General features: G+C 40.8%; 3 protein-coding genes across 5 annotated transcripts; 1 reads left to right on the forward strand and 2 right to left on the reverse strand.

The window, feature by feature from the left end:
* Positions 1-27: 27 nt before the first annotated feature.
* Positions 28-1,821, reverse strand: cdkn1a (cyclin dependent kinase inhibitor 1A). Of its 2 annotated transcripts, XM_031852694.1 has the most exons (3): positions 1,736-1,821; positions 956-1,400; positions 28-868 (listed from the first exon to the last, which is right to left on the reverse strand). In XM_031852694.1, exons 1-3 carry the CDS (start codon positions 1,736-1,738, stop codon positions 813-815), a joined length of 504 nt encoding a protein of 167 aa, XP_031708554.1. In that variant the 5' UTR covers positions 1,739-1,821; the 3' UTR covers positions 28-812. The 2 variants fall into 2 exon arrangements, with proteins under 2 accessions (XP_031708554.1, XP_031708564.1); XM_031852704.1 differs by having other exon boundaries at positions 956-1,797.
* Positions 1,822-7,132: 5,311 nt separating this feature from the next.
* srsf3b (serine and arginine rich splicing factor 3b) lies at positions 7,133-12,108 on the reverse strand. Of its 2 annotated transcripts, none has more exons than XM_031854877.1 (6): positions 11,825-12,108; positions 10,707-10,917; positions 10,465-10,608; positions 8,514-8,552; positions 8,051-8,137; positions 7,133-7,780 (listed from the first exon to the last, which is right to left on the reverse strand). In XM_031854877.1, exons 2-6 carry the CDS (start codon positions 10,907-10,909, stop codon positions 7,753-7,755), a joined length of 501 nt encoding a protein of 166 aa, XP_031710737.1. In that variant the 5' UTR covers positions 10,910-10,917; positions 11,825-12,108; the 3' UTR covers positions 7,133-7,752. The 2 variants fall into 2 exon arrangements, with proteins under 2 accessions (XP_031710737.1, XP_031710732.1); XM_031854872.1 differs by having other exon boundaries at positions 11,782-11,870.
* A 682-nt stretch (positions 12,109-12,790) lies between these two features.
* On the forward strand, positions 12,791-24,970 carry LOC116385738 (S-adenosylhomocysteine hydrolase-like protein 1). The gene is made up of 17 exons (XM_031851439.1): positions 12,791-13,293; positions 16,343-16,454; positions 16,683-16,826; positions 17,245-17,345; positions 17,552-17,654; positions 18,433-18,527; positions 18,682-18,788; positions 18,907-19,023; positions 19,966-20,029; positions 20,332-20,420; positions 20,720-20,790; positions 20,999-21,093; positions 21,194-21,292; positions 21,535-21,603; positions 21,765-21,843; positions 22,123-22,243; positions 22,367-24,970. The coding sequence occupies exons 1-17, from the start codon at positions 13,114-13,116 to the stop codon at positions 22,371-22,373; spliced, it is 1,653 nt and encodes a 550-aa protein (XP_031707299.1). The 5' UTR covers positions 12,791-13,113; the 3' UTR covers positions 22,374-24,970.
* The last annotated feature ends 539 nt before the right edge of the window (positions 24,971-25,509 follow it).

The following is a 25,509-nucleotide window of genomic DNA, read 5'->3' on the forward strand; positions in this document are numbered from 1 at the left end:
TATATATCTATCTAAATATGTGTTTTTAAGTGTACCAAACATATTGATACGCTCCTAACCTACAATATCTGGTGCTGTACACACGTCAGAACCCAGACCGGGTCCTCATGGAGACCTTTGAATGAAAGACATGATGGCACTTCTGTCAATAATAATCTAAAGCAAAGCAACTGCATGTACAGCATATCAAAACTCTTCAAACATTGTCCTATGATTACACGATGGTAGAAAAAAAGACGTATAAATATATTAAGTATAACACATATAAAATAACTCCTAGCCCTCATGATTCACATTGTTAAAAAAAAAAAAAAAGTGGATTTGAACAAAAGGAGGCAAAGGGCTTCACCCACTCTCTACCATTTTCAATCACAGCCACTCCGTAATGATTATAACCAACATGGCATCTGTGTCAAGTATGCACAGTAATGCGTTCATCCATCATTCCTCCGCACTGCTGCAGGTACAGAGTCTCTACAAAGCAGGAATGTACAGTATGAAATGTCCGTCAACACTTTGGCATCCCCATGATCCAAATGAGTATAAATCCACTGATTTGAGAGATTACTGTTAATCTCCTCTGCTCAAATGTCCCCTTCTTACCACTGGGTAAAGCACCCCCCCCCTTAGAGTAAATACAGAACCCTAATTAACCTTATAGTTATTACAATGATGTATTGCTGAGGTCCCTTGTGCTCTTAGATGAGTCTCTGGGTCCAAGACCTCGTGGGGAGTGACTGTGCAGAGTCTGTGCACAGAAGGCTTCCTGAGAGCAGTACTGTTTGTGTGCTTCTCTTGGGATATTGGCACCTTCACTCGCCGGATTTGCGTGGCATCCCAACTACTCTTCTTTTAGCCTGATAGAAATCTGTCGAGATAAAGAAACAGGAAATTCAGCTCATGCAAATCCACGCGAAAAATCACAACTGCACGCATTCACACTTGGAATATGTACCTGTGATGTTTGTCTGTTTCCTCTTCAGCCCCGTGTTCTCTCCTCCCCCTGGTGTTTTCTCCAGCTTCTCCTGGTTGAGTGCACATCTCTCTGGTGAACATGGGATGTTCTCCTTCAGCGCGACCCTTCCTCCGTCCTCGGGCTGAACCGCCGCCTCTGCCGCCCTCTCACCTTCTGCGTGTCCCAGACCCAGCACACAGGATCTGTAGAGCAGCGGCACTGTGGCCCCGGGGATGGCCTCCCACTGGAAGTCACTGTTCTCCAGAGGCGTATCGGAGAGGAAGTCAAAGCCCCATCGATGGCAAGTCTCCTCCAGGCTCCTCTGCAGGGCGGCTTGGTAGTCCGCCTGCAGCTGCTCTCTGTCCACCGGGCCAAACAGGTTTCGTCGGGCCGAGCCGGTCCTCGGGGGGCTCAGGATGGGCTTGTGAGTAGCCATCGTTCTACACTGCAGGGAACACAGGTTCAGACCGGTGGTTAGTCGGAGAAGCTGAGACAGTGATGATGAGCTGTAACTTTAGCTGCAAGTATGCCAAAACGTTTCACCATTTAATCAACTAATGGCTGCAGCTCTAATTCTCAGACACTTCTCATCATATCATTTTCAATAAATAAAAAGTAAATAAAAGGCTTCAATTTTACACCGAATAATTCAAAAAATGTAAATAAAATATATTCTAATCCATGCTAAAAATCCACCCTCAATCAACAAAAACATAAAGCAGACGTTATTCTGTTTAAGTTTTTGTACTATTCAACTTTAAAAGTATATATCAGGCTTACCATCTCTCCAGTCAGTAAAAGTATCCTCACTAGTAACTACAGAGCGTCTCAGACTGGTGATACTGGGCTGCTCTTTATAAGAAGCCGGGCAGCCAGTGACTCACTGAGCACCTCCTGGTGAATCACTGGTACATGTCTGGACATAATCTCAGACAGACATGTCAAGGCAAATCCTCAGCAGAGGCTGAGATCCCTGCAGGCCCACAGAGGCCCCACTAGGTGGCAGTGTCAGACAGACTGAACACGTTTCAGACCTCAGTGAGCAGCTAATAAGCTAATAATTAACTAATCTTATTTTTTTTTAATCAGTTCTTTCCACATCTGGATATTCATACAGCACTCACATAAAAAAATATCTTTTCCAAGTATAGTGGTTGAATGGTAGTAGCACTTTCCTGTAAGAGCGTCAGGAAGGAATCAGCTGTGTCTCAGGAGAATAATAAGTCATTATAGTCATCCAGGAAGTGCTGGGCAGGAGTCCCAGCCCACCCTAATTATCCAGCTGCAGCACTGGAGGGGAGGATGAGGTCATTCTAATTATAATAACAATAATATGGAAGACACTAATGAAGACCTCATTAACAGTCAGACCCACTAACTCCAGTTTGACATGGACCGATGGCTACTTTAAAGCATATCTGACTTTTAAACTAAGCAAAAGTGTTCCCCAAAATGACCCCAACCCAATAGCTTAAAAAAGATCTATATAGATATGAATAGAAGTCTGGTAGATCGTGTCCTGTCACGTGACTCAGCTGCAGCCACACATCAGAGCAGACTACTATGAGATCACGTAATGTCGCAATTGTAACATGATTTGGTGTCTTAAAATGACATAAATAGTAATAGATTCATTCGTATTTATATATTAATTACTAAATGTAAGACGACTAGTAGTCTCATAAAAGTTAACTTGTTCAAATAAATCGTATAAAGGAATCATGGTCACAGACAGTCATGGGTCACTTAATAATGGGGTGTTATGGGACGTATTTAATAGTACTATACTTTTAACACGTTTTAAAGACTATTCCACTGTGAGACACCATTACTCCACCCCCTCCCTCCCTTTTCTTTCCTTCTCCACACACCCTCCTCGCAGGACACGACGTCATAGTGAGAGCCGGGCGGGGCGGAGTGATTCAAGTCTGTGGCGGGAGAGCGACACTACACATGTGCGGAGGAGTCCCCGGCATGGGCCCCGCGGAAGAGAGCACAGCAGCTACAGATAGACCCTGCCCAGTTTACTACAGCGCTCCACGTGAGGCTGGGGCTCGTGTCGGCGAGTAGTACAACTGGGCTGTCACTGGAGTCTGACCAACCCTCCATCACCACTCACACACATATTAAAATACCTCCGACAAGAAGCCAGCATGAGTTTTGAGGAGTTTAGTGATAAACTGAAACCCTGAAAACTGATATGTAGATACAAACACACCCAACTTCATATGAGTAGCTACGAATCATCAAAAGTAGAATTGTCAAGACTACAAAATACAAAAATTGACAATATATGTACACGAAAAGCTTTATTACCGTCTATAAAACGTTACTTAGACTGTAAACCGGAGACATGCGTTTCTAGAGATGCTTACAAGCTAACAAAACACTAAATCACCTAAGTAAATGCCAAAAACAGACAGTTTAAGCATTAACATTAGTTCAGGGTCATTATACTTACATTATCAGTCCTGTACAGATAAAATCCCTCTGATTCAACCTGTTGAATGAAGCTAGTCCGTTTATCCGCTTCGGTGTAAAAATCCTATGTTATCCAACCCACCCTCTCCAATGAAAGAAAAACAACTAGTAGTGGTAATAGCACTCTCCTTGATAGCTTCTTCAAGTACTCTCACGGGCTACGGTTGTATGAACTCCGATCTTCGGAGATGCTTCCTCTCCCGTGCAGAGGCGGAGTCTGTCTTCGCTCACACACGTGAAACTTGTCCCGGTAAACACATGCGGACACGTAAGACTTTGGCTCTGGAGTACAGAGGAAGTTCCATCTCAAGACGACCCAGAAAAGAAGCTCGGCAAGGGAGACTCTCGCTGCCTTTCAGTGCGCATGTCAGGCCGGTTGACTGTGCAGTAACCCGGATGGGTCTTTGTTTGGCTCCTCCCATTTCAGCTCAGGCACATTTTCAGTGTCAGACACAAATACGTGGAAGAAAAAGATACACCTGTTACTGTATTTACCGTACATATAACACAAGTAACAAATAAGTCATGGTGCAAAGTATTTTTACCGTTAGCCTTGTACTAAAGTACTACTTTATACTTCTACTCCACTACTTTTTTGAGGTAAATATAATACTTTTTACTCCACTACATTTGTTTGTTTGCTTTGCAGATTTAGATTAATACAAAATATGAATCAACTAGTAAATGCTGCTATATTACTATAGATTAAGCTTCCCAACACTATGTTAAGTAATTCAAATTAGCCCTACCATTACCAGATGCAACATTCAATTGTTGTACACATTAATGGATCAATAATTATAATCCAATAATGTAATGATTCTGTAATGGGATATTCTGCATAATGAGTACTTTTACTTTTGGTATATTTTGATGGTAATGTACTTTTTCTTAAAAATGCAGGACCTTTACTTGTAACACAGTATTTCTACATTATAGTATTGCTTTTGTTTTGTTGGTTTGCACTAATGTAGTTTTGGACTTTTCAATTTCATGTTACATGTTTAATCTGTCTTTTAACATCATGGGACCATGTTCACAGTTCATTTTAACATCTTATCCCATGATTGATGTCCTTTTTTAGATCCATAAATCAATCAATAAAAAAACATGATATGTTTTATGTGTAAAGTCCTTATTGACAAAGTAATTTATAAATTGTACATGTGCTTTTACTATTACTTGCTATTAATTGTACGTGTAAAGGCAGCTAAAACAAGTGCCCCTCTATTCTTTTAATATTTTTTTCTCAAAAGCAGTTACAGTTTTAATACAGTTTAGACTGTGGTAACAAGATAAATAATAAAGTCTTATTTAATTCAAACTAACCTGCAGTTTAAGTTACTTCATATTGAGGCTGCATAATAACTGTGGGCTTGTAACTTAGTCTCTTAACGCTCCTGTTACAAGTCTCTGTAACTTTCACATTGGTAACATTTTGCACTCAAAAGTCTGTTCCACTCAGTCCTCTTGTTGTCTTATAAGCTTGTTTATTTCAAGAACATGGTCAACCAACAGACAACTCCGCATGCTTCCCAACCCCATGAGCCTAGTTGCCAGCACAACAACAATAACCCTAACTGTAGGACGCAGTGTATAAAGGCCCAGCGGCTCGGACACCACAGTGAGTCCTTTGTTGAGTAGGAGACTGATGGGACATATGAGATTCAGTGGTGATACGTACTGAAGGTAATGAAGTTTAAACTAAATGGAACAATACAATGAGCGCATACTGTTTGTTGCTGAGCAGCAGCTGTGTCGCTCTACATTTGTACAGCTGAGTAGACACTTTATTGTCTCTCAGCTCAAAGGCAGCTGCACAGTGCAGCGAGTCTGCAAGCCACATCAAATTATCTTTTTTCATTTTGTGCTTCATCTTATTCAGGCCTTTGTTCTGCAAAGTGAAAAGTTTCACGTGATAAATGGCGCCAAATGAAGCATAGACACTATGCATAGCCAGTGGCCACATAGTTAACTATTTACTGAGAGACAAAGGCTCGTCAAGGGAGTTCTGCTTATTGGAAATGAATTACTAACCACGACATCGTAACCTTAAACACTTGACTTTTTACTCTCAAATTACCTGATGGTTTTGTGAACGAACAAATGTATTTACTTTAAATGATCCCAGAAGCTGCAGACTATTCTCATAAGAATGATTGTGGTGCAGTTTAATAATAATTGATTTAACACATTTGTTTGTACAGCCCAAAGTCTCATCTGTTTGGATCATTTTTTGTAAACGCCCCTGAATGCAGGGCCAAGACTCCGATACTGATTTGTTGACATACAAGAAGAAATTAATTAACAATAAAAACTCGATTAAAACTGTGAAAAAGTATCTTTCATTTCATTGGGACTTTAGTGAGCGTAAGAGGTGCTGGTGGGTGCATTGTGGTACTTTTGGACAAAGCCAGACCGACCGTTTCCCCATTTCCAGTCTTTAAGATAAACTAAGCTAACCGGCTTCTGTAGACTCAAAAATGTCAAACTTCCTGTAAATGTTAAGTCTAAAAAATATATTAGAAAAATTGTAGAATGAGTAATTTGAGGTCTTAACATGTCACGTTTTTGTCCGAACAATTGTCCAAATCCCAAAGACATTCACGTGACCATGATTTAAAACGGATAGCTTTAGATCAAATTATACTTAGTGCGACCAAATCTAAAATTAGCTCCAACAAACTGCACCTTTGTGTTTGTTCAGACCAGTCGGTGATGACGTTACTCAACAGTGGGTGTCAATACCACAGGTCTCTGGGTGGATTCCCGCGAGTTCCTTCACTGTGAGAGCCGTCTCCTTGGATACCGTGAGTCACCGCTTCTACGTCACCGGGTCTCGAGTACCAAGCGGAAAAGCGCGCGAAAAAATGTCTGTGGGGAAACGGAAGAGACCCACCCAGCTGTACATTTACACAGCACCTTTTCTGACCACAACGGGAGGAAGAATGTCTCAAAATGAATGAAAATAGTTCCGGACTCACCGCAGTCCTCGTGACCTTTTGATAGGCTGTATGCACCAGACACATACGGGGACTTTATCAGCAGCATTGTCGCTCATCTATCTGGTGAAATAGTTAAACTCAAGTCAAGCGGATTACATAACGACCTCATACCGAACCAAAGACTATATAGAAAGTACGACAGAAAAGGAGGGATATCTGGGAAGATGTTTGAGGACATGAACTGGCTACGTTACTGTTTCTTGATTTCCTATGTGACAACTTAGAAACAGCCTCATACACTGAGTTATTAAAATATAGATTTACGCAAAACTTTAATTTAGGAAAATGTCACCAATTCAGTTTTGACCATCTGAAATGTGACTAAGTTTCAATCTTTGATGTAAAACAAAGATCCAAATATCTTATAGAACACTACAATTACAGGTAGATTTGGAGCCGAATCTACTTTTTGTTTAATTATCGATCATTTTATAGTAAGTTGATCATTTCAAATGCTAACAAATGTAAATTAGGCCAATATACAGTGGATCAAACTAACATGTCAAAAGGAGAGCAGTGCAGCTCAAAATTCCTGTTGCTTGATGGGCAACAGAGGAATCGACTAAACCCATTTTCATGAGAAAGTGACTGACCTGGACCATAGTGCCTGATAAGTGCTTCTTGTAGAAAATAATAATACAGTATAATAACCTTTCCTCCGAGAGGAAATAAATAAGACAAACAATGCAGGTCTTTTGTAATCAACCGGTTTCTTTAATTGAGAGACCATTTCACATTGTATCAAACAAAAGAAAAATTATGGAAAACTTCAAGAACAAAAATCAGTCTTTTTTTTCTAAATCTATGCCAGTTTTGACTCTTGGACGCGAGGCTGTTTTTATTACAAACCAACCTTTAACAGATGGAAACCATCAGGGTGAAGTAAGAAAGTAGCACATTGAAAACAGACAGTCAAAAGGAGAGACTCTTATAAATCATCCCAATCCTCACTGAAAAAATGATGGCATTGAAAAAGAGCAACTACTCACACTATGTCAAACTACACAGTACATTCATTGACAAAAAGAAAAACTCTTAAGAGAATAATTGGTGAACTGGAATGCTGGGTGGCACGACTGTTTCAGGACAGACTAGGTGGACTGAGGTGAGGCGTCACACTTGTACACACCCACTCAATGTCTGTGAAAATGATAACATGTAAAGGGGAGGGACACTAAAACACTTGATTGTTAAAACAAAAAAAGTCATCACAAAAACGGCGACACGGCCATGTTGAATTCCATCATTTGAAACGGGCAAGCCTGTACAACCGTTCATCTTCAGCTCCCTTTACACCCGGCGGGTGTTCCTCTACTTTCTGTCGTTAGACCTGGAGCGACTGTAGAGAGTGAAAAAACAAACCATTAAAGCTAAAAACAATTACAGTCCAAACTAAAACTCTCAATACCACACTCAAACAAACAAGACCGAGGCACAGGATGGGGACGCATGGTATTCCCAGTGGTACAGTGTCCTCTAGAGAAAACCCAAGAGCGATCTACTAATAGCTTTATAGGCGAGTCGTGTTACTACGCCTCGCATTAAACCGTCACATCTGTTAGGACACAAGACTAAATTTATCTTTAGGTAGCTCAAAACATTTCCGTACCTCCTTGATCGGGAGAAAGACCGTGAAGGTTTATGGTTCCTGTCCCGGGAGAGGGACCTCTCCCTCCTCCTGTCTCTGGAGAAAGACCTGCAGACACCAAACCATCCCATTAAGTCAACATGTCTCATGTTTTTTTACATACTAATCACGTTGGCCTGTTGAGCTTGCTGCGTGCCTGTTGGGTTGGTTTGGATTTTGAATCTGGTTTCCATTTGGCAAAATACATGGATGCATATCAGATTTTGGGCTCATCATCTTTATAGTTCTGAATCAGTATCACTAGTATTTGGATCAAGTAGACAAATTGAATAATTAAATAAATAAATATATATATATATATATATATATATATATATATATATATATATATATATATATATATATATATAGTTAATGAATTTAGTGGGTACCACTCAAAACCTGCTGTTTCTTGTACATACAAGACATCCTGAAAGCTACACACCTGCTTCGACTGCGGCTGAAGCTCCTCTTGCGTGGGGATCTGCACGGGGAAAATAAAAGAGTGTTAAGAGCATACACAGACGCATCGACCCCCTGAAGAACTCCACACTATTCCAATACTTTCTTTACATGGGCCTCCTTCAACACAGCCCTTTGTCTATCAATTACACAAAATGGAAATAAAAGACTTGGGTGTTTTTACAGGAACACAATTATCTCAATCCAAAAAATAGAACTCACTGACAATGGACCTAGTGCATAAAGATGGCAGGTGCTTAAAAATGATCCCTCACCTATCCCACAGTGCGTTGTGCATCTATACATAAAGTCAAGTTCAATTTACTCATTTGGAATGGTGGAGTAGGATGTGTCCTACGAGCTGTGATTAATATGTGAGAATTTTTTGTCAGTGTTTGAGCTGATCACAAAATCGGAGAGAGCTCACAAGCAACATTTGCTCTATCGGAGGACTTCAATGCTGCACTGTGGACCGGCCACGTTGTGTGGGGATAAAAAACACACACACTGAGGCCACCATCTGTATGAAACTGGCCCACTGGACCCAAAGGGAGCACATTAGGAAGCTAATATCAAACACACAATATACTGGTCACTGGGAATAAGTCTCGAGAAGCCACCAGGCTAAGATCTGCTAAAACCAACCATACAGCAAAAAAAAAAAAAAAAAAAAAAAAAAAAAAAAAAAAAAAAAAAAAAAGAATATTCATTTGGGGGGGTTGAGGAGAGTTTTGATTTGTGTGACTTGATAATTCTGCTCAGAGCCCCAAGAAATACCATACAGATGCTTGTCTATAATGGAAATCTCTGGAAATGTCAAGTTCCAGACATACGATTTAAATAATTAATAAAACAACCTTTTCAGACCAGCTGTCTCTTCACTTTCAAAACTGTAATCAGCAGTGTACTGAATGAAGCAGGAAAACTTACTAGTATTTTTGGTTTTCAACAAGCTAGATATGACGAAAGGGAGGCAGACTGCCGGCCGGGTAGGTAGAATTGGCTGAATAGGACAGGCCAGATGCTGCAAGGTGTTTAGGTGGCAGGCAGATGGGGGCTGGCTGTGGCTTTTTTTCCTGCTTTAATTGGTTAGCCGAAGGCTGCTGTTGGTAGGTTGTAGACTTTTGGGAACGTAATACGCTGATTGGTCGGGAATGTGAGGTGGGCCGCTGCAGTTTGGATTAAGGTTGAAGGAGGAGGAGGTTGAGAACGGCATGCTGAGGAACCAATGGGTTGGTGCAACTTGACGACTGGCCATGCCTGGGTCATGTGACAGCACCAGCCAAGCTGATTGGTGCACGATGGTCAGCAGTCACATGATGCTGAAAGAGGACTAGTTGATTGACTCAGAGGATGGTGAGAGGAGGCATGGTGACGGCTCTGCAACGGGTTTCATTCTTATTAATATAAATGAAAAATAAAAGCATCCTCAAACAAAAGGAAAAAATGCATCACATTTGGCACTTTTATCCCCCCAAAATTTTAAACAGATTATACTTTTTCTGAGGACCTATTTCACACACCTATTTTGTCATTTTAAAGCTTTAAAACTTTTTGAGAGTGCACATACTTATGTACACTTAAAAATAAGCACAAGTACCTAAATCAGAGGTTTTACAGGCCAGATTTAAAGATGCATTTGCAACACAAAGACTACATGATCTAGTAAATTGTCCCATTTCATATTTCATTTGGTTATGAAAGTCTGTTTGACTCCCTACGTAAATAATATCAATGAAGATGAAACTATCACAAATGTATAATCAGCAGAAAAGATAAACACTAGAAATTCCCACACTGGAAAAACATAAGCAATTACCAGGAAATATACTTTGGGTAAGAGAGCGGAACCAGTAGATCACGAGCAGGAATTAACAACAACATAGAAAATATGCTGTCCCTGCTGGCCACTGTCAAATCATAACATGGGTCACCTTCGTCTGGCTTGTGGGCTACGACGTCTGTTGTTGTCGTCTCTGTCTCGAGGGCGCCTGCTCCATGGAGGAGGAGCGCCACGGGTGCGACTGCGCTTCTCGCCGTTGGACAGCTCTACTCGCACCCGGCAACCACACAACGTCCTGTAAAAACAACCAGTTATCATTAACCACCATAGCTGTATCAAGATGAATCCTGTTTTTCTTCACTGCATCTCAAAATGATTTAGATGGCTGCCTACCTTCCATCGAGCTCTCGCACGGCATCAGTAGCATCTCGACCGTCTTCAAATTCTACAAAGGCGAAGCCTGGAGGGTTCCTGGCCACCCAAACACTGCGCAGAGGACCGTAGTAGCCGAACGACCTCTCTAACTCAGTCTTGTTTCCATTGTTGCCCAAATTTCCAACATAGACCTTGCAGTCAAGAGGACAGTCACGATGCATGACCGGATCTGGAAAATAATAAAGAAAGGAAATTGATTAGTAATGCAACAGACAACTAGATTATCCTTTAAATAAGAAACACTCAAGTCGCGGTTTCTTTACATCTTAAGGGAACATTAGTTTACAATCTGATCTGACAAAAACAGCTACGCTAATGCAACAAACAGGACCCATAGCAGATAAAACACAACACCTTACACACCTGTTTTCGGATGAGATAAGTATGAACCAGTCGAATAATAATTCTCCCGTTTCCGCAACGTTAACATATAATACATTTATATTGTCCACCAGGGTGGAAATATATACACGCTACCCACCCAACACAAGAAACGACAGCATAAAAAAAAAGAGACATGCGCCGATGTGCGTTCACCCGCAAACTTTTCAGAATAACGTCCACCAACGTGTCAAAATATGTGCAACGTTTTCTGTTAGTTGCTGACTTAACGTGACAAGAACATACTGTGTACACATCTAACATGTTAAAAGCAACAGAAAGACGCTTGGCCTCGTCATTTATGCTCACTTTAGCTTTACAGGAAATAGTATTCATGCAACCGTTAGTACCGTTAGATTGAAGTACTAGGACTTTGTTTACCTGAGCGACTCAACCGTACATTGCTGCCTATGTCCCGCCTTTAAAAAAATAATACTAATGCACTAGTTAAATGTTTCACATTCAAAATTAGATTGTCTTTGGACACTTTGAAGCTAATGCTAGCTAACGGCTTTATAACGGTAGCTAAAATGGCTGTCGCCTATCCAAGGCCTACTCCTAATGAGCAGCATTCTGCTAACAACCACAGGATTCAAACAATAACGTAAGATTAAATTGATGCAATTAATCGACGCAAATGTGGTATTCTTACTTTTCAGCACGTCACACATTTTAGAATTTCGTTCAAACTCTACCGTTTTCGGTGCAATCCACAGCTCTGACTACCCGCGTTTCTCTGGCTGGTTTGTTCCTCTCGGTCGTCGATGGAAAATGGCGTGACGTTACGAGCTGGTCGGCTGCATACAGTCTACGGTAGGTTAACTAGGATGCTGCTCTCGGGAGGGCGGGGAAACGGTAAATAAGTATTTCACGACCGGAAATATGATCCGTTTATGGAACTAGGCTGCCTGTGCAGTTTCACAAGTGCAAACACGTTTGAAACTGGTGCTACATGACCAGAAAAAAATATAGTTGAAGGGCTGTAGCATTTTGTTTAAAAGGTAAATAACCTACAACACCCATAATGCACTGCGATCATTGCCACTAGCGCCACTCCCAGGCCCATCCGAGTATTTGTGTGTGAACCAGATAACCTCCCTTCTCACCGCATGTATTAAAATGAACGCATAATTGACACCGCAAATAACTCTTTTTAAAAAATAATTATGTAGGCATTTTACGCACAAACTGTATGTAGAGATGGACTACATTACAGCTCTAGACCGTGGGTAGACAGTCACAGTGTAAATATAGTGAGAACCAGCAGTGTCAAATCGGGTTATTGTTTGAATCTGCGTGCAAAAGCTGAAAAAAAATAATGTGCTTCCTCATCTACACCGTGTCGTGATTTATAGTGTTTTAGTAGTTAATAATTTGCAATCTCAAGGTAAAAGTAAAAAGGGCGCATGTGTAGTGGATGAGGATTCCATCGATTACTACGAGTTTAATGCTGCATTTATAACGGCTGGGAAATGACTGCTTCCACGCTATACCCATACACACAAACAGTGTTTTCAATCAAAAATGTTTTATTTCACTCCAAATTGTGAGTATACATAACAGATATAGATTGATTCGTGAGTGAAATGTTAACGGCTGAAATCCGTTATACAATAACTGTAGTTCTTTGTTGTCCCACTCACTTTGAACGCAGCTGTATGGCTGCAACGCCCCCTCAGCCTGTTGGGTACCGCCCACAAAGTTACTCAGCCAGGTGACAGCTGAGCCAGCAGGGACTCAACTCAACACAGCATAACGACATCTGTCTGCAACAGATCAGAGGGGAAGACACCCAGACTTCAACCCCATTGTTGCTTTTACTTACAGTTATTACATGTACTTAATTTGAAAGCCTCTCTTCCGCTCGTTGTTGGAACGAGTAGTTAGCTAGCAGCGCGAGGACGTCGTTGACGTTAGCTTCTCTGACGTCACTACCAGAGGGCATTGGACGGTGGTTGTATCTCTGACAAGAGACACCTTCAACATGTCGGATCCGGCCGTGGAGCTGAAGCTGGAGGTGAAACAGGCCAGCAAAGAGGTGAAAGAGAGCGAAAACGTGGCGGAAAAATATTCAGCAATGACCGTAAGCAAGAATAGCGAAATTACCATGGGAGAGCTGTCGTCCGCCGCCAGTGCGGTGCCCACTCACAAACCAGTTAAAAAGGTAAGATCTAGTGTGTCACATGTATACAGTGCTTTTAGTTCGTTCAGTATGTAGTAGTTGGAGTACCTCATGTATCTGTGGTATTCATTCACGGGGTCAGGTGTACCTCAGTACATTGGGTTCACATCAATATCTGCCTGCAGTATACTGAGCTGTAACTAATGTCCTCCAGTCCTTTGGTAAGTAAAGGAAATAGACTTTATCTTAACCTTCCCTTTGCAAGCTTTATCATTTAACATGAGGTCATTTTAATGAATGTCACATTAAAAGCAAAACTATGCACAAATAACCATTTACATGTGGATTGTCTCTCAATCTGTGTTGCAGAATAAAGCCGATATACACAAGAAAGAGGTAAAACTGCAGAGACAGACAGATTAACATTGTTTATGAAATATAGGCCTACATATGTTATATATGCTACAGTAAACATTATGGGATTTGAAAAGTTTGTTTTTCTTTACCCCAGATTGTGAGGTAGTACAAGAGACGGCTTTGGCAGCTTTTCATTAGCCTAAAAGTATTATTCAACTGTAGGAGATCAGCAATGAAAAGTCACATTACCACTGTCTACATGTGTACAATGACTGACGTTTGAAGGTTTCTTTGTAATCCTCAGCCACTATTGTGCTTCTTAACAGAAAAGACCAGTTCAGTTTATCCTCTTAGTCACAGTTTTCTTCAGTTACGCACACATCTTTGACTTCCTTTCCACATCCAACTCAAGGAAACAACTGAATGATTTGCTCCATGTAACACTCACAAAGGAGGGACGTTAACTGACACCTTCGAGGAACAAGGAAGAGTTGCACCGTGAATTCTTGGGGGTTTAAAGCGGAAAGTATGTGTACACCTCATTTAAGTTGCAGTGGACAAATGAATACCAGTTTCAGACAAAATATACCCTTTACTGCGCAAACATATCGCACTTATAACTTAACTGTGACCAGAACTATGTCAAATGCAAAGTCTCAACAGCCAGGATTGATTAGTCAGGCTGACAGTCTCACTATAGAAGTGTTTCACATCCTCATTCTCCTCCAGGGAGGAACTTAATAATTATAGCAGCTGTTAGTGAGCAATTCTATGGATCTCAAAAGAACAGTTTGATTTAGTTTGGTTTGGTTGAATAGTTTAAGGTGTCTTCATGCTAATACAGTTAACATAATTATTCACATTATTTTTGTATGATCCTTGTAAAATTAAATTATTTAACATCTGTTTCCCAAAGCTTTAATCCTGGACACGGTGAAAGGAATACAGTTGAGAACCTTCAGTACTAGAAACAGCTGCAATAATTAATTAAGTTGTGGCTCAGGGATACAGGGTCAAGGCCCAGTGGAAGACTTTTTCTTTTACACAGACATGGTTAACTTATGTTAATTAAGGTGTTATGTTGCAGATGTTTAGTATGTTCTGTATTTAATATATTTAGGTATTGATGGTTAAGTTAAGTTTCAGCCATCAAACACACACAAATTAAAACATTAGTTTCATTAAAACATAATATAAATAAATAAATAAATACATAAAACACACACCAACTTAAACACAAGACGCATTAAATATAGTGTAAATACATTGAATATTAATATAAATGCTTAAACCAGCTCATATATAAGAATGTACATCAAGTGACAGCATAACATAACACATTCAAGCCAATGATCAGTGGTTATAACAACATCCCCACCGTCATTTCTCATTAGTCCTGGAACCTGAAAGAAGCACTTTGTAATGCAGTCGGCTTTGAGACTCTGCATCCCACACTATCCTGTCCAGGGGGAAATATGTGGTGTCTCTCACCCTAATCTGAAGAAAACAGCTTCACATTACTCTTTGTTGCCATGTCATTTTCACTAGTATGTGGAGGGTTTTCAGTACCGGGCCAAACCTGGCGGCTAGAGAGCGACCGTTCATCAGGATGAAGAACCTGACTCCTCTTCAATAATGAGGAGAAGGGGGGCGGGACACACTGTAGGCTGGCGGGAAAATATTCCGATTGTGTGATTTATTAACGTTATGTTCCCACGTGCTGATTCTTTATATCTTTATATAGTTTTTGCTGAGACCAAAAACAGTCAATAATCTCACCTGGCACGGTGAAGACAAATACCCAGAAACATTTTTAGAAACCGCTGAGGTGTACAGACTTTCCTGTTGACTTCTCCATACCTGAACTGGAGATAACACTACAGCACCTGGAAGATTTAGTTTTTCTCACTCATGTTGCTTCGATGCATGCAAAAGCCCCTGTCAACAAAAAGATTAGCTGACCATGCATAAAGCTCGGTACAAAAACACCAGTTCCTTCCTCTTACACACACACACACACACACACACACCACACACCACACACACACACAGTTTGCTTTGCCCTGAGTATACATTAACTACTCGTATGGCAGCAGAAACATAAAGAATAAACAGGTGATGAAAATACGACAAGCTGAATCTAATTAGGATAGTAGGGTAGTGTATTAAGTGTGGAAATCAATCAATAGTTACAATACCGATGTGCATGCCATCGCTTTCAAACAGCAACATTATTATACTGTAATACATTTAAATATAATACGATAATATGTCTGGAGGTTTTTGGATCTCATCAAGGCTACGATGAACTGAGGGAATGTTCACAATCATTACACAAGCATGACTCAGATGGGGCCAATAGTTTTGACTCTGTTTTTCTGTTTTTGGCAACACAACAAAAGAAGCTAGTTCCAGTAGGATTCTCATGTTGTCAAAGTGTTTTTTGGCAAAGATCTTCATTTTTCTCAGTTTCAGTCCTTCCACATTTGGTCAAGTCTATAAACAACCTTAAGACCTCAAGCAAGACAAAAATAAACAGTCCATCTCCCCTGTTTACTTTAGAAAGAATGGTTGTGCTGTGTTTCAAACTCTACAGCGAGTCTAAAGCAGAACCTTAATAAGAGCTTATGCGTTGCTCATGACTTAGATTTGCATCCATTGGAAATAACTTCAGTGCAAACCGTCTATGAAAACATTTACAGCGTGTAACTTTTTTTTTTTTTTTTTAACGTAGCAAATCCAGTTTGTGGAGGACAAGCAGGAGTTCAGCAGGTTCCCCACCAAGGCCGGCCGTCGCTCCCTGTCCCGCTCCATCTCTCAGTCATCCACAGACAGCTGCAGCTCCGGTAAGAAGGAGAGACGGCAAGATAACACTTGACCTCCAGGGTTCAACTTGTCTGCAGTATAATATTTTGCATGAATGAATGACTGTCTTTGATTAAAATAAAATATAACCTGTGCTGTTCTAGATGTTAGCTGAACTTTAAAGCCAGATCTAAATTCATTTAACCACTTTTGTTTTCCTTGGTGGCTTTAATTTAGCGAGTTCTTTGAAAGCCTTGTCTCCTTTACAGCGGCATCGTACACGGATAGCTCCGACGATGAGACCTCACCACGGGACAAAACTCAGGTGAACTCCAGGGGCAGCAGCGACTTCTGTGTCAAGAGCATCAAACAGGCTGAATTTGGAAGACGTGAGATTGAGATCGCAGAACAAGGTGAGACACAGCAGCCGGGTCAAAGGCACCACTCTTTCTTGAATGTTGTCTAATTAATCGAATCTTAATCTAAATAATCTGTCATAATATGTAAGATTTAAACCAAACATTCACAATTTAGATAATATCGGTAAAGGTGTCTCTTGAGCAGTTACTGTTTTTTTAGCTAGTGCCCCTCAGATTCTGACTGATTCGATTAAAGAAATAAAACCCCTTTCACCACTCATGTAGAAAAAGGAACCATTTAAAATAACGTTATAATAAAGAAAAGGCAAAAACACAGATATTTGCTTTTGCTTTTATCGATCTACATTTTCTAAAATGGAGGGTGGTTATAGAACTTGAGTTTTGTGAGATTATTCTTGCATCATCTGCTGTCTTTCTCACTCATCCCTTTTTTATCTTCTCTCATTTTCAGATATGTCAGCGCTGATCTCACTCAGGAAGAGAGCGCAGAGTGAGAAACCGTTGGCAGGTGCCAAAATTGTGGGCTGCACTCACATCACGGCCCAGACTGCAGTAAGATTTCTCTCTGCGCTTCAACACCAAAACAATGACTGCAGTGTGATAGTGCCTCTCAATCAGGATAGGGGGTTTTAGGTCAATTGTCTGCAGGACCTACTGTCTAGAAAACAGGATTGTTTGATTGATTTGCTCTCTGCCATTCACCAGTGAATAGATCTGTCTTATTTAACCCTTTTCTTGTGCTTCCTCTGTGTTTTCAGGTGCTGATCGAGACTCTGATGGCTCTCGGGGCTCAGTGCCGCTGGACTGCATGTAACATTTACTCTACACAGAATGAAGTGGCTTCTGCTCTGTCCGAGAAGGGTAAGCAGTAGATACGCTGATGAACGTTTAGTTTTGGAGCTCAAACACAGCAACTCACTTTTACCTGGAATCAACCCTGGGGATAATGTTGGTGAGGTTGAATACTGGCAGTGGACACTTGTTTTTGCCCCTTTACAACACCAAGGTGTGGAAATCATACATGTTTTATTTGCACCTCACTACGAACAATAACATGTTTATAACAGACTATATGATTACTATACAGTGTTTCTCCATGTGAGCATGTCTTTTAGAACCAAGGATACTGTTTGGAAATGTTTAATAAACTCTTGAAAGAATCCGCCCTGCAGAGATAATGGGAACATAAGATTTGGCATTTAGTGAACGAGCAGCACTATTTCAGCCTTTTCTCTGTGGTCGCTATGCGACGGTTTAAGTATTTACTAAAGTTCCACTGTAGACCTTTCATGACAAGCTGAGGGGGTTACAACAGATTAAGGAGTAGCTCAGTGGACATCATGCATTTTGGGCGGGTTGAGTTTGTGTCTACTGCATAGTTTACTACATACTGAGCTGTTTTATGTCGAAAAAAACATATTTTCATGAAACTTTAGGGCACTTAGAAAGCTTAAATGTCTGCCACTGTTATATATAATGTAGAGTTATTTTTAAATGCAAAGAATTTTGAACCATATTGGTCTGTTTTCCTGAATAACTCACCGTCACAGTTTCAATCACTCATATGTGCAGCTCAAAGACAAATACAGGGTTATTGATGTAAGATTCTTCAAGATATGGCCCATCTGTTTTGTTTCAGGCGTGGCAGTGTTTGCCTGGAAAGGGGAGTCTGAGGATGACTTCTGGTGGTGCATTGACCGCTGTGTCAACACTGAGGGTTGGCAGCCTAACATGGTACATGGAAAAGTTTGTTTTTCTAACTTCAGTGAGGGGACAGTTTATCTAGCAATATGTGAACGATGCAGGCAAACAAATGCCTTAAAATAGCTTTTCAAATTATTTCAATTAATAGCTATTTATACGTAAATATTGACCACTTGTCTGTTAGATCCTTGATGATGGAGGAGACTTGACACACTGGATGTACAAAAAATACCCCAATGTGTTCAAGAAGATCAGGGGCATTGTAGAGGAGAGTGTCACTGGGGTTCACAGGTGATTTACTGCTTCATAAGATAAACGCTTCCTATAAAATATTTAGTGACACACCCACAGCCACATGCGCCAGCATGAAGGTAAAGGCTTCTACCTCCCTCTTCTTGCCTCTCTCTAGGTTGTATCAGCTGTCTAAAGCTGGAAAACTGTGCGTACCGGCTATGAATGTAAATGACTCTGTGACAAAGCAGAAGTTTGACAACCTCTACTGCTGCAGAGAGTCAATCCTGGACGGGTAAGTCGTCTCAAGCTTCAGGTATTTGGTTGTTGGAAGGCTGAACAATAACAACGTGGAACTGATGTTGAGACTCTAGCACATTGTTTATCAGACAGCTTGATAGTGACAAAGGTTTGAAAGAAATACAAGTTAAAAGTGTGTTTTCCCCCAAGTGACGAATAAGAAAAGCTCATGATTTCAAAGCAATTACTTGATTGTCTTACGTCAGCAAATTTTTTTGCCACTTGCAAATAATTAAGATTCACAATTCATTGTTTAGTTCAGCAATTCAAAGAAAGAGTCGCATAACTTTTCCTTCACTCCCGAGTGGGTTATCAGCTGCCACATGCCCACCATCAGACCTTTTGTTTACTGTGACACTGGAGGGACATAAAGGTCAAAAAAAGATGACATTTGCATAACATCTCAGTCATTTTCTAAAGCGCTCTTCTACTGTGCACACTCTCTGGACTCTGCTCACCACTGAGCCAAACAGCCTGAGAGCCTGAGAACACAACTATTGCATTTATTACCGTTCTGTTAATTATCACCGCGGCAGCATATAAATAGTGTTGGTACTCTTTAACAACGTCTGCACATCTCTGTATCGAGTCAGTGCTTTCTGCACCGTTCATAATTTATTGCTGTTCCTTCTGATTAATCTGCAAGGTACACGGATGTCTTGTAGCAGGTGTTCCATTATGAGTTATGACACTAAGTGTCGGCATCATGAGACTTTTAGATTCATGCACTGGGATATTTACTCATGATCTGTTTGAATAAAGAGCTTTTATTCAAACTTCAAACTTCAGACTTGTGTTATCCAAAACTGTGGAACTGTCACAGAACTTTTACTGTACATCGGTGTAAATATGACAGATTTAGGAGTCCAACAGATTCAGATTGGCAGTTTCTCACTTCCACTTAAAAGTGCTAATTCTGTGCCTCAAACCTCTCTAGCTTGAAGAGAACCACAGATGTCATGTTTGGAGGCAAACAGGTGGCCGTGTGTGGGTACGGAGAGGTGAGATGCTTCTTTTAACGTTTTCATTCCACGTTAATCTCCATCATGTAGCTGTGAAAACATTCATGATGATGATGCATTGTAATGCTAATACCTCAGACAACACAGGCCGGGGACTCATAACACAGACAGCTGTCATCCTATTTCATAGGAAAGTATGTACTGTGTCTGACTGTTGAGTCTAGATGATGTTAAAGGATCAAAATCTGCAGGACCTGATAGGATTGTGTTAAGATGGCTTGTTTTTAAACACTGATGAGTCTGCTGGTCACACAGTGTATTGTCCCGTCTTGTCTTTGCAGGTTGGAAAAGGTTGTTGTGCTGCTCTGAAAGCTCTGGGTTCCGTCGTCTGTATTACAGAGATTGATCCCATATGTGCCCTGCAGGCCTGGTGAGGAACACAAGAAGTGGGATTATGATGATCCAAGCTGAATGTGTTGAATGTCAAAAATATATAAATAGGACCGACAGCAGGACGTATGAACGTAGCATAGCCAGCTAACTGGGTTTTGTTAATTATTTAACAAACATATTGTGAGACGACTGATGTTCAGCTTAGAGTACAACTCACCACATTGAGCCAACAGGGACTCCAGCTCTGCAGCTGAATTGAGTTGCGTGTCAGTAAATAATAAATAGTGTCCTGTTTGTCACTGGAGCGGAATGCTGAACCTCTGTTCTCTTTGACAGCATGGACGGGTTTAGGGTGGTCCAGCTGAATGAGGTCATTCGCCAGGTTGACGTCGTCGTCACATGCACAGGTAACTCCACTTCAAACATTGCAGGTGTTAACTGCTCATTGGGATGTACTGACACGGGATTACATTACACAGCCTTTCTATCTATACCTGTCTGACATAACAAACGGCTTCTGGTTCACAGGCCTTTGCGCTGTTCCTCAGGGCTCTGTGCTAATTATGTCCTGTGAGGCGGACGATGTAAGCTGATTGGTGGTGTCTTTCTGTATAGGGAACAAGAATGTGGTGACCAGAGACCAGCTGGACCGCATGAAAAATGGCTCTATTGTCTGCAACATGGGCCACTCCAATACCGAGATTGATGTGGTAAATTGTGCTACGAGGGAACAATTCAGAGTTGAACCATCCTACAGACTGGTTTGATCTATATTTAAACAGTGGGCATGAACCTGTCCTCGCATTGCAGGCAAGTCTTAGGACTTCCGAGCTGACGTGGGAGAGGGTGCGCTCTCAGGTGGATCACGTCATTTGGCCCGATGGCAAGAGGGTCATCCTTCTGGCTGAGGTAACTGGCCACACATGTGATGCATAAGTACAGTTGTTTATAATAACAATACTGCCTTTACTTCCTTTAATCATTTTGATGGTGCTGAGTAAAAACCGCCCATGAAGTCTCTTACACTGAGTGACTGACCAGTCTCTATTTCTGGCTTGTGAATAACTCGGCCACATGTTTGTATGCACGGTTTCATAAAATTGTAACATACTTAAACATGATTATTTTGTACACGTTGTCTTCTCCCACAGGGACGTCTCCTCAACCTGAGCTGCTCCACTGTTCCTACCTTCGTCTTGTCCATCACAGCCACCACTCAGGTACCTGTTGATGCTACCCGACAGCCTGCAATAAGCTATACTGTACAGCAGCTAAACATGCACAGTAGTTATTGCTGCCGTTATTACAGAAGTTCATACTCTATTTTATCCATAATGTGCATCCATTTTCAACAGTATTATCAATCCGTGTTTGTGTTCAGGCCCTGGCCCTCATAGAGCTGTACAACGCTCCTGAGGGACGATACAAGCAGGATGTTTACTTGCTTCCCAAGAAGATGGGTGAGGATATATAGACCTTAACCTGCAGTATAGATGTTGAAAGCTTACAAGTATCATTTAGTTTTTTCTCAGTCTGCCTCGCATGTAAGTTTTGAGAGTACATATTACGGCGGTGTAGTGGCTAACACTGTCGCCTCACAGCGAGAGGTGGAAATTCAAAATGTTCTTACTTATAACTAGTAACTTGTAATCTCAGTCAGGCTTTGACCTTTTTAGTACAGTTATACCCAGCAGACACTGGGTATCTCTTTCTTACTAAACCATATCCATTTATTCCAGATGAATATGTCGCCAGTCTGCATCTGACCACTTTTGATGCCCACCTGACAGAGCTTTCTGACGATCAGGCAAAATACCTGGGCCTGAATAAGAACGGCCCTTTTAAACCCAACTACTACAGGTACAATTCTGCAAAATGTTGCAACTATGACAACCAAAAGCTATGAAATAAATATTGCATTGCATGCTGTTACCATTTAGCTGTCAAGCATTTCATAACTAAACTTGTTCTTGGTATTCACAGGTATTAGTCTGCAAGGGAACCAGAGCTCAGCACACCTAAATATGAAGGCTACCATCACCTATCCCGAAGAAAAGAGACAGATTTATGCATTCTGTTTTTTGTACTCTTCATATGACACACGGCTTATATCTAGTTGTATTTTACCGACCACATCAGGTTTTGCTTCACTTCAGAACTGCACATGAGACCCAGCTGGCTCTGAAAAGTCAGCGCATCTAAATATATATCACTTACATCTGCAGTTCAGTATTTTCTGTTTCTATTATTATTATTATTATTATTATTAGTTTCCAAATCTGCTGGCCCCTCGGTTATTTTAGAGTTCTGATAGATGGTGAGTAATGGATCAATATATTGTGCCAAATGACTGTGACAGGGAAGGGTTAACGTTGTTGAAACCTACTCAAAGCATTTCTTTTGACATCAACATATTAAATTCCAACACTTGAAGTTCCAAACCTCTAAAAGTACAGCTCACTGAGCTTTTAGCCGCTGTTAGCTCCTCGTTTAGTCTCTCTCATCAACCTTTCGCATTGAACCGTTGGCAGCCAATAACAAAGTCGAGCTCCGAATTGTGTTTCTCAGGAGTAGGTGAACAGAATAAACTTTAATTTGTCAGGTGACAAGACGCTTGACTCCAATTAGGTGTCGACGCCTGTCTGCTGGAGGTATACGTAGGCAATTATTTGCTGACAAACGAGCCATAACAACTTGATGATCTGATTGTCAATCGGGGCTGTGTTTCTGTGAGTTTGTTTCTGTGCCCCAGTGGTCAGAAATCACTTGATGCAGCTTGAAAGCAATGTGACAGCGTCCACTTACTTCATACATTCCGTCCACAACATAGAGAATAAATGTCTTGTTCCCTCGTATCGTCCACATTACTGCTAACAATCAGCGCGTCTGGGCAAAAGAGGACCGTCGGTACATTTTGACTACGGCAAACATTAGAAGAGAGCTTGGCATTTATTTTCTTGTAAATATGTGTCTCATTTATGAGGTTTTGGTGTTTGGTTAGAATAGTATGTGCACCTCAGGGCATTCAAGTATCTCAAATGTTTGTAAATATATTTTTACCAGATCAGCACCGTCATTCTCATTACATGATTATTTACAGTACAACTGTGCTGGAGATGTTGATGCTAAAATCTATGTCACCTGTTCAGAGTTAATTGACCATTGCAACTATTTATATTCTGGGTATTCTACATGTTGAGCAGTGGTACATCCAGTGTGTTTATGCAGTATGTGTTACAGCCTCTGACCAGCCACTCTCATTATGGTATTTGCTGAAGTGCAACATTGTTAGATTTGTCGCAGGACCCTGATCATGTGTTAACTAGAGGCTGTCTCTTTTTCTGTTGAAGACTTTAACAACAGAAAAGTCATCTTCAATCCACAAATGCCCAGACATGGACAAGCATAGCTGTCAGCACATTTGCCTTGTCACGTGTGTTAGCTTTACCTTCTGTCTTGTATTGCACCATTATTATAGCTTTTCTAATAACACAATATTTAGTTAAGTTTCATGATGCTTTTCATTGTTCAAAAGGCTAAGCACAGTTTTAATTCTCTATATTTACTTACTATATTTACCACAAATGTGTGGCCACATTTGTTAACTTAGCTGAGTGATTCTTTTATAATTAAAACTATATAGTGTGCAGGTAGTAGCTGTGTCATGCTGAACTTATAGCTTTTTGACACATTTCCACATGCCGTTTATCACGCTGGTGGTCTGCGGGCCAATCTCACTCCAAACTGCTGTCGGTACTACTGTCCCTGCCGAGGGTTCGGCACCCTGTTACCTTTTTTAGGTGTTGTTCCACATGTGTTTACTCAGTATCCTGTTTCATCACCCTTCACCAAACCTCACCCACAGAGTTGCAGATAATTCCTTTATTTCATACTTGTATAGTAGCCCACGGGATGCTCCTATGAGGTGTTTTCATCTTTAAAGACATTCAGTGATGACCTCATTGCCAGCGAGAAAAGCACTGTAACCATGGTTACTGGTCAGTTGACAGTGCCTTGTGACTCACTTGGTAATTTATATTCACATGTACAACTGAGCTCCTCTCGCAGGATGGCAATGTGCCCAACATGGTTGTTATTCTGCAATATACAGTGATGGCTATGCAGCAGAACATACTCTGTTTTCTTCTGTTCTTTACCTCCAGTGGTGGAGAGCATCACTCAGCACGTATGCAGTACTGTAAGATGACTGACGGTTCTAGACATTATTCTGTTGATGGATTTTAATCTTTCATCCCAGTTTGATTTCTTGTAACAATCGGGCATTTATATTGGTTACTTAAAAGATGCCTTTTATATGTTTTAACTAATAATCGAGTCATTTTACCCTAGTTATGCCTCCATTATAGAGACAAATTAATGTGTTATTACAAGAGCAAACAGCTCGACTCTTGTCAAATTGAAATAAATAAGCACCACTGTGATTTGACTGATGTACACTGTTAATTGTTTGAAGTTTTTGACATGGAGACGATCGTTAGCTTGAAGGACATCATTTCGGCAGTGTATACACCGTTTTAAACTTCTGTGCACAGATCCCTTTAATAAAATGCTGTTTAAATTGAAAAATGACTGATGCATCATTTCACAGACAGGATTAGTGTTAGGCCTCACCTACGAGCAAATGCATTGTCTATATGTTCAAGGTTATTTTATTTTTCATTGCACAATGAAATTCAGATTGTAGTCCCATTTTGCTACATAAGAAAAACACCCCAAAAAAGTAATATATGTAGGGTGGAGGATGAGTTAAGTAGTCTCACAGCCAGAGGAAAGAAGCTGTTTTGAAGTCTGAAGGTTTGGCAGCAGGGTCAATAGGTTATGGCTGGATGGGTATTGTCTTTTCATATCTTCTCACCAATATCGCTGATGCTCAGTAGATGGGTACCAATGTTGTTTTGGGCAGTCACCCTCTGTAGAGCCCTCCTGTCCTGTGCTGTACACATCCCATGCCAGTTTGTTTCCAGTCAGGATGCTTTCTATTGCTCCTCTATAAAAGTTGACAAGAACTTGGCACGGGAATTTAGCCGCCTTCAGTTTCCTTAAGAAATACAGCCGTTAATGAGCGTTTGTTCACTAGGATGCAGGTGTGTGATGACCATGTCAGG

Source organism: Anarrhichthys ocellatus, unplaced genomic scaffold, assembly GCF_004355925.1.
Source record: "Anarrhichthys ocellatus isolate YVR2014 unplaced genomic scaffold, GSC_Weel_1.0 scaffold1, whole genome shotgun sequence".
Lineage (NCBI taxonomy): Eukaryota > Metazoa > Chordata > Actinopteri > Perciformes > Anarhichadidae > Anarrhichthys > Anarrhichthys ocellatus.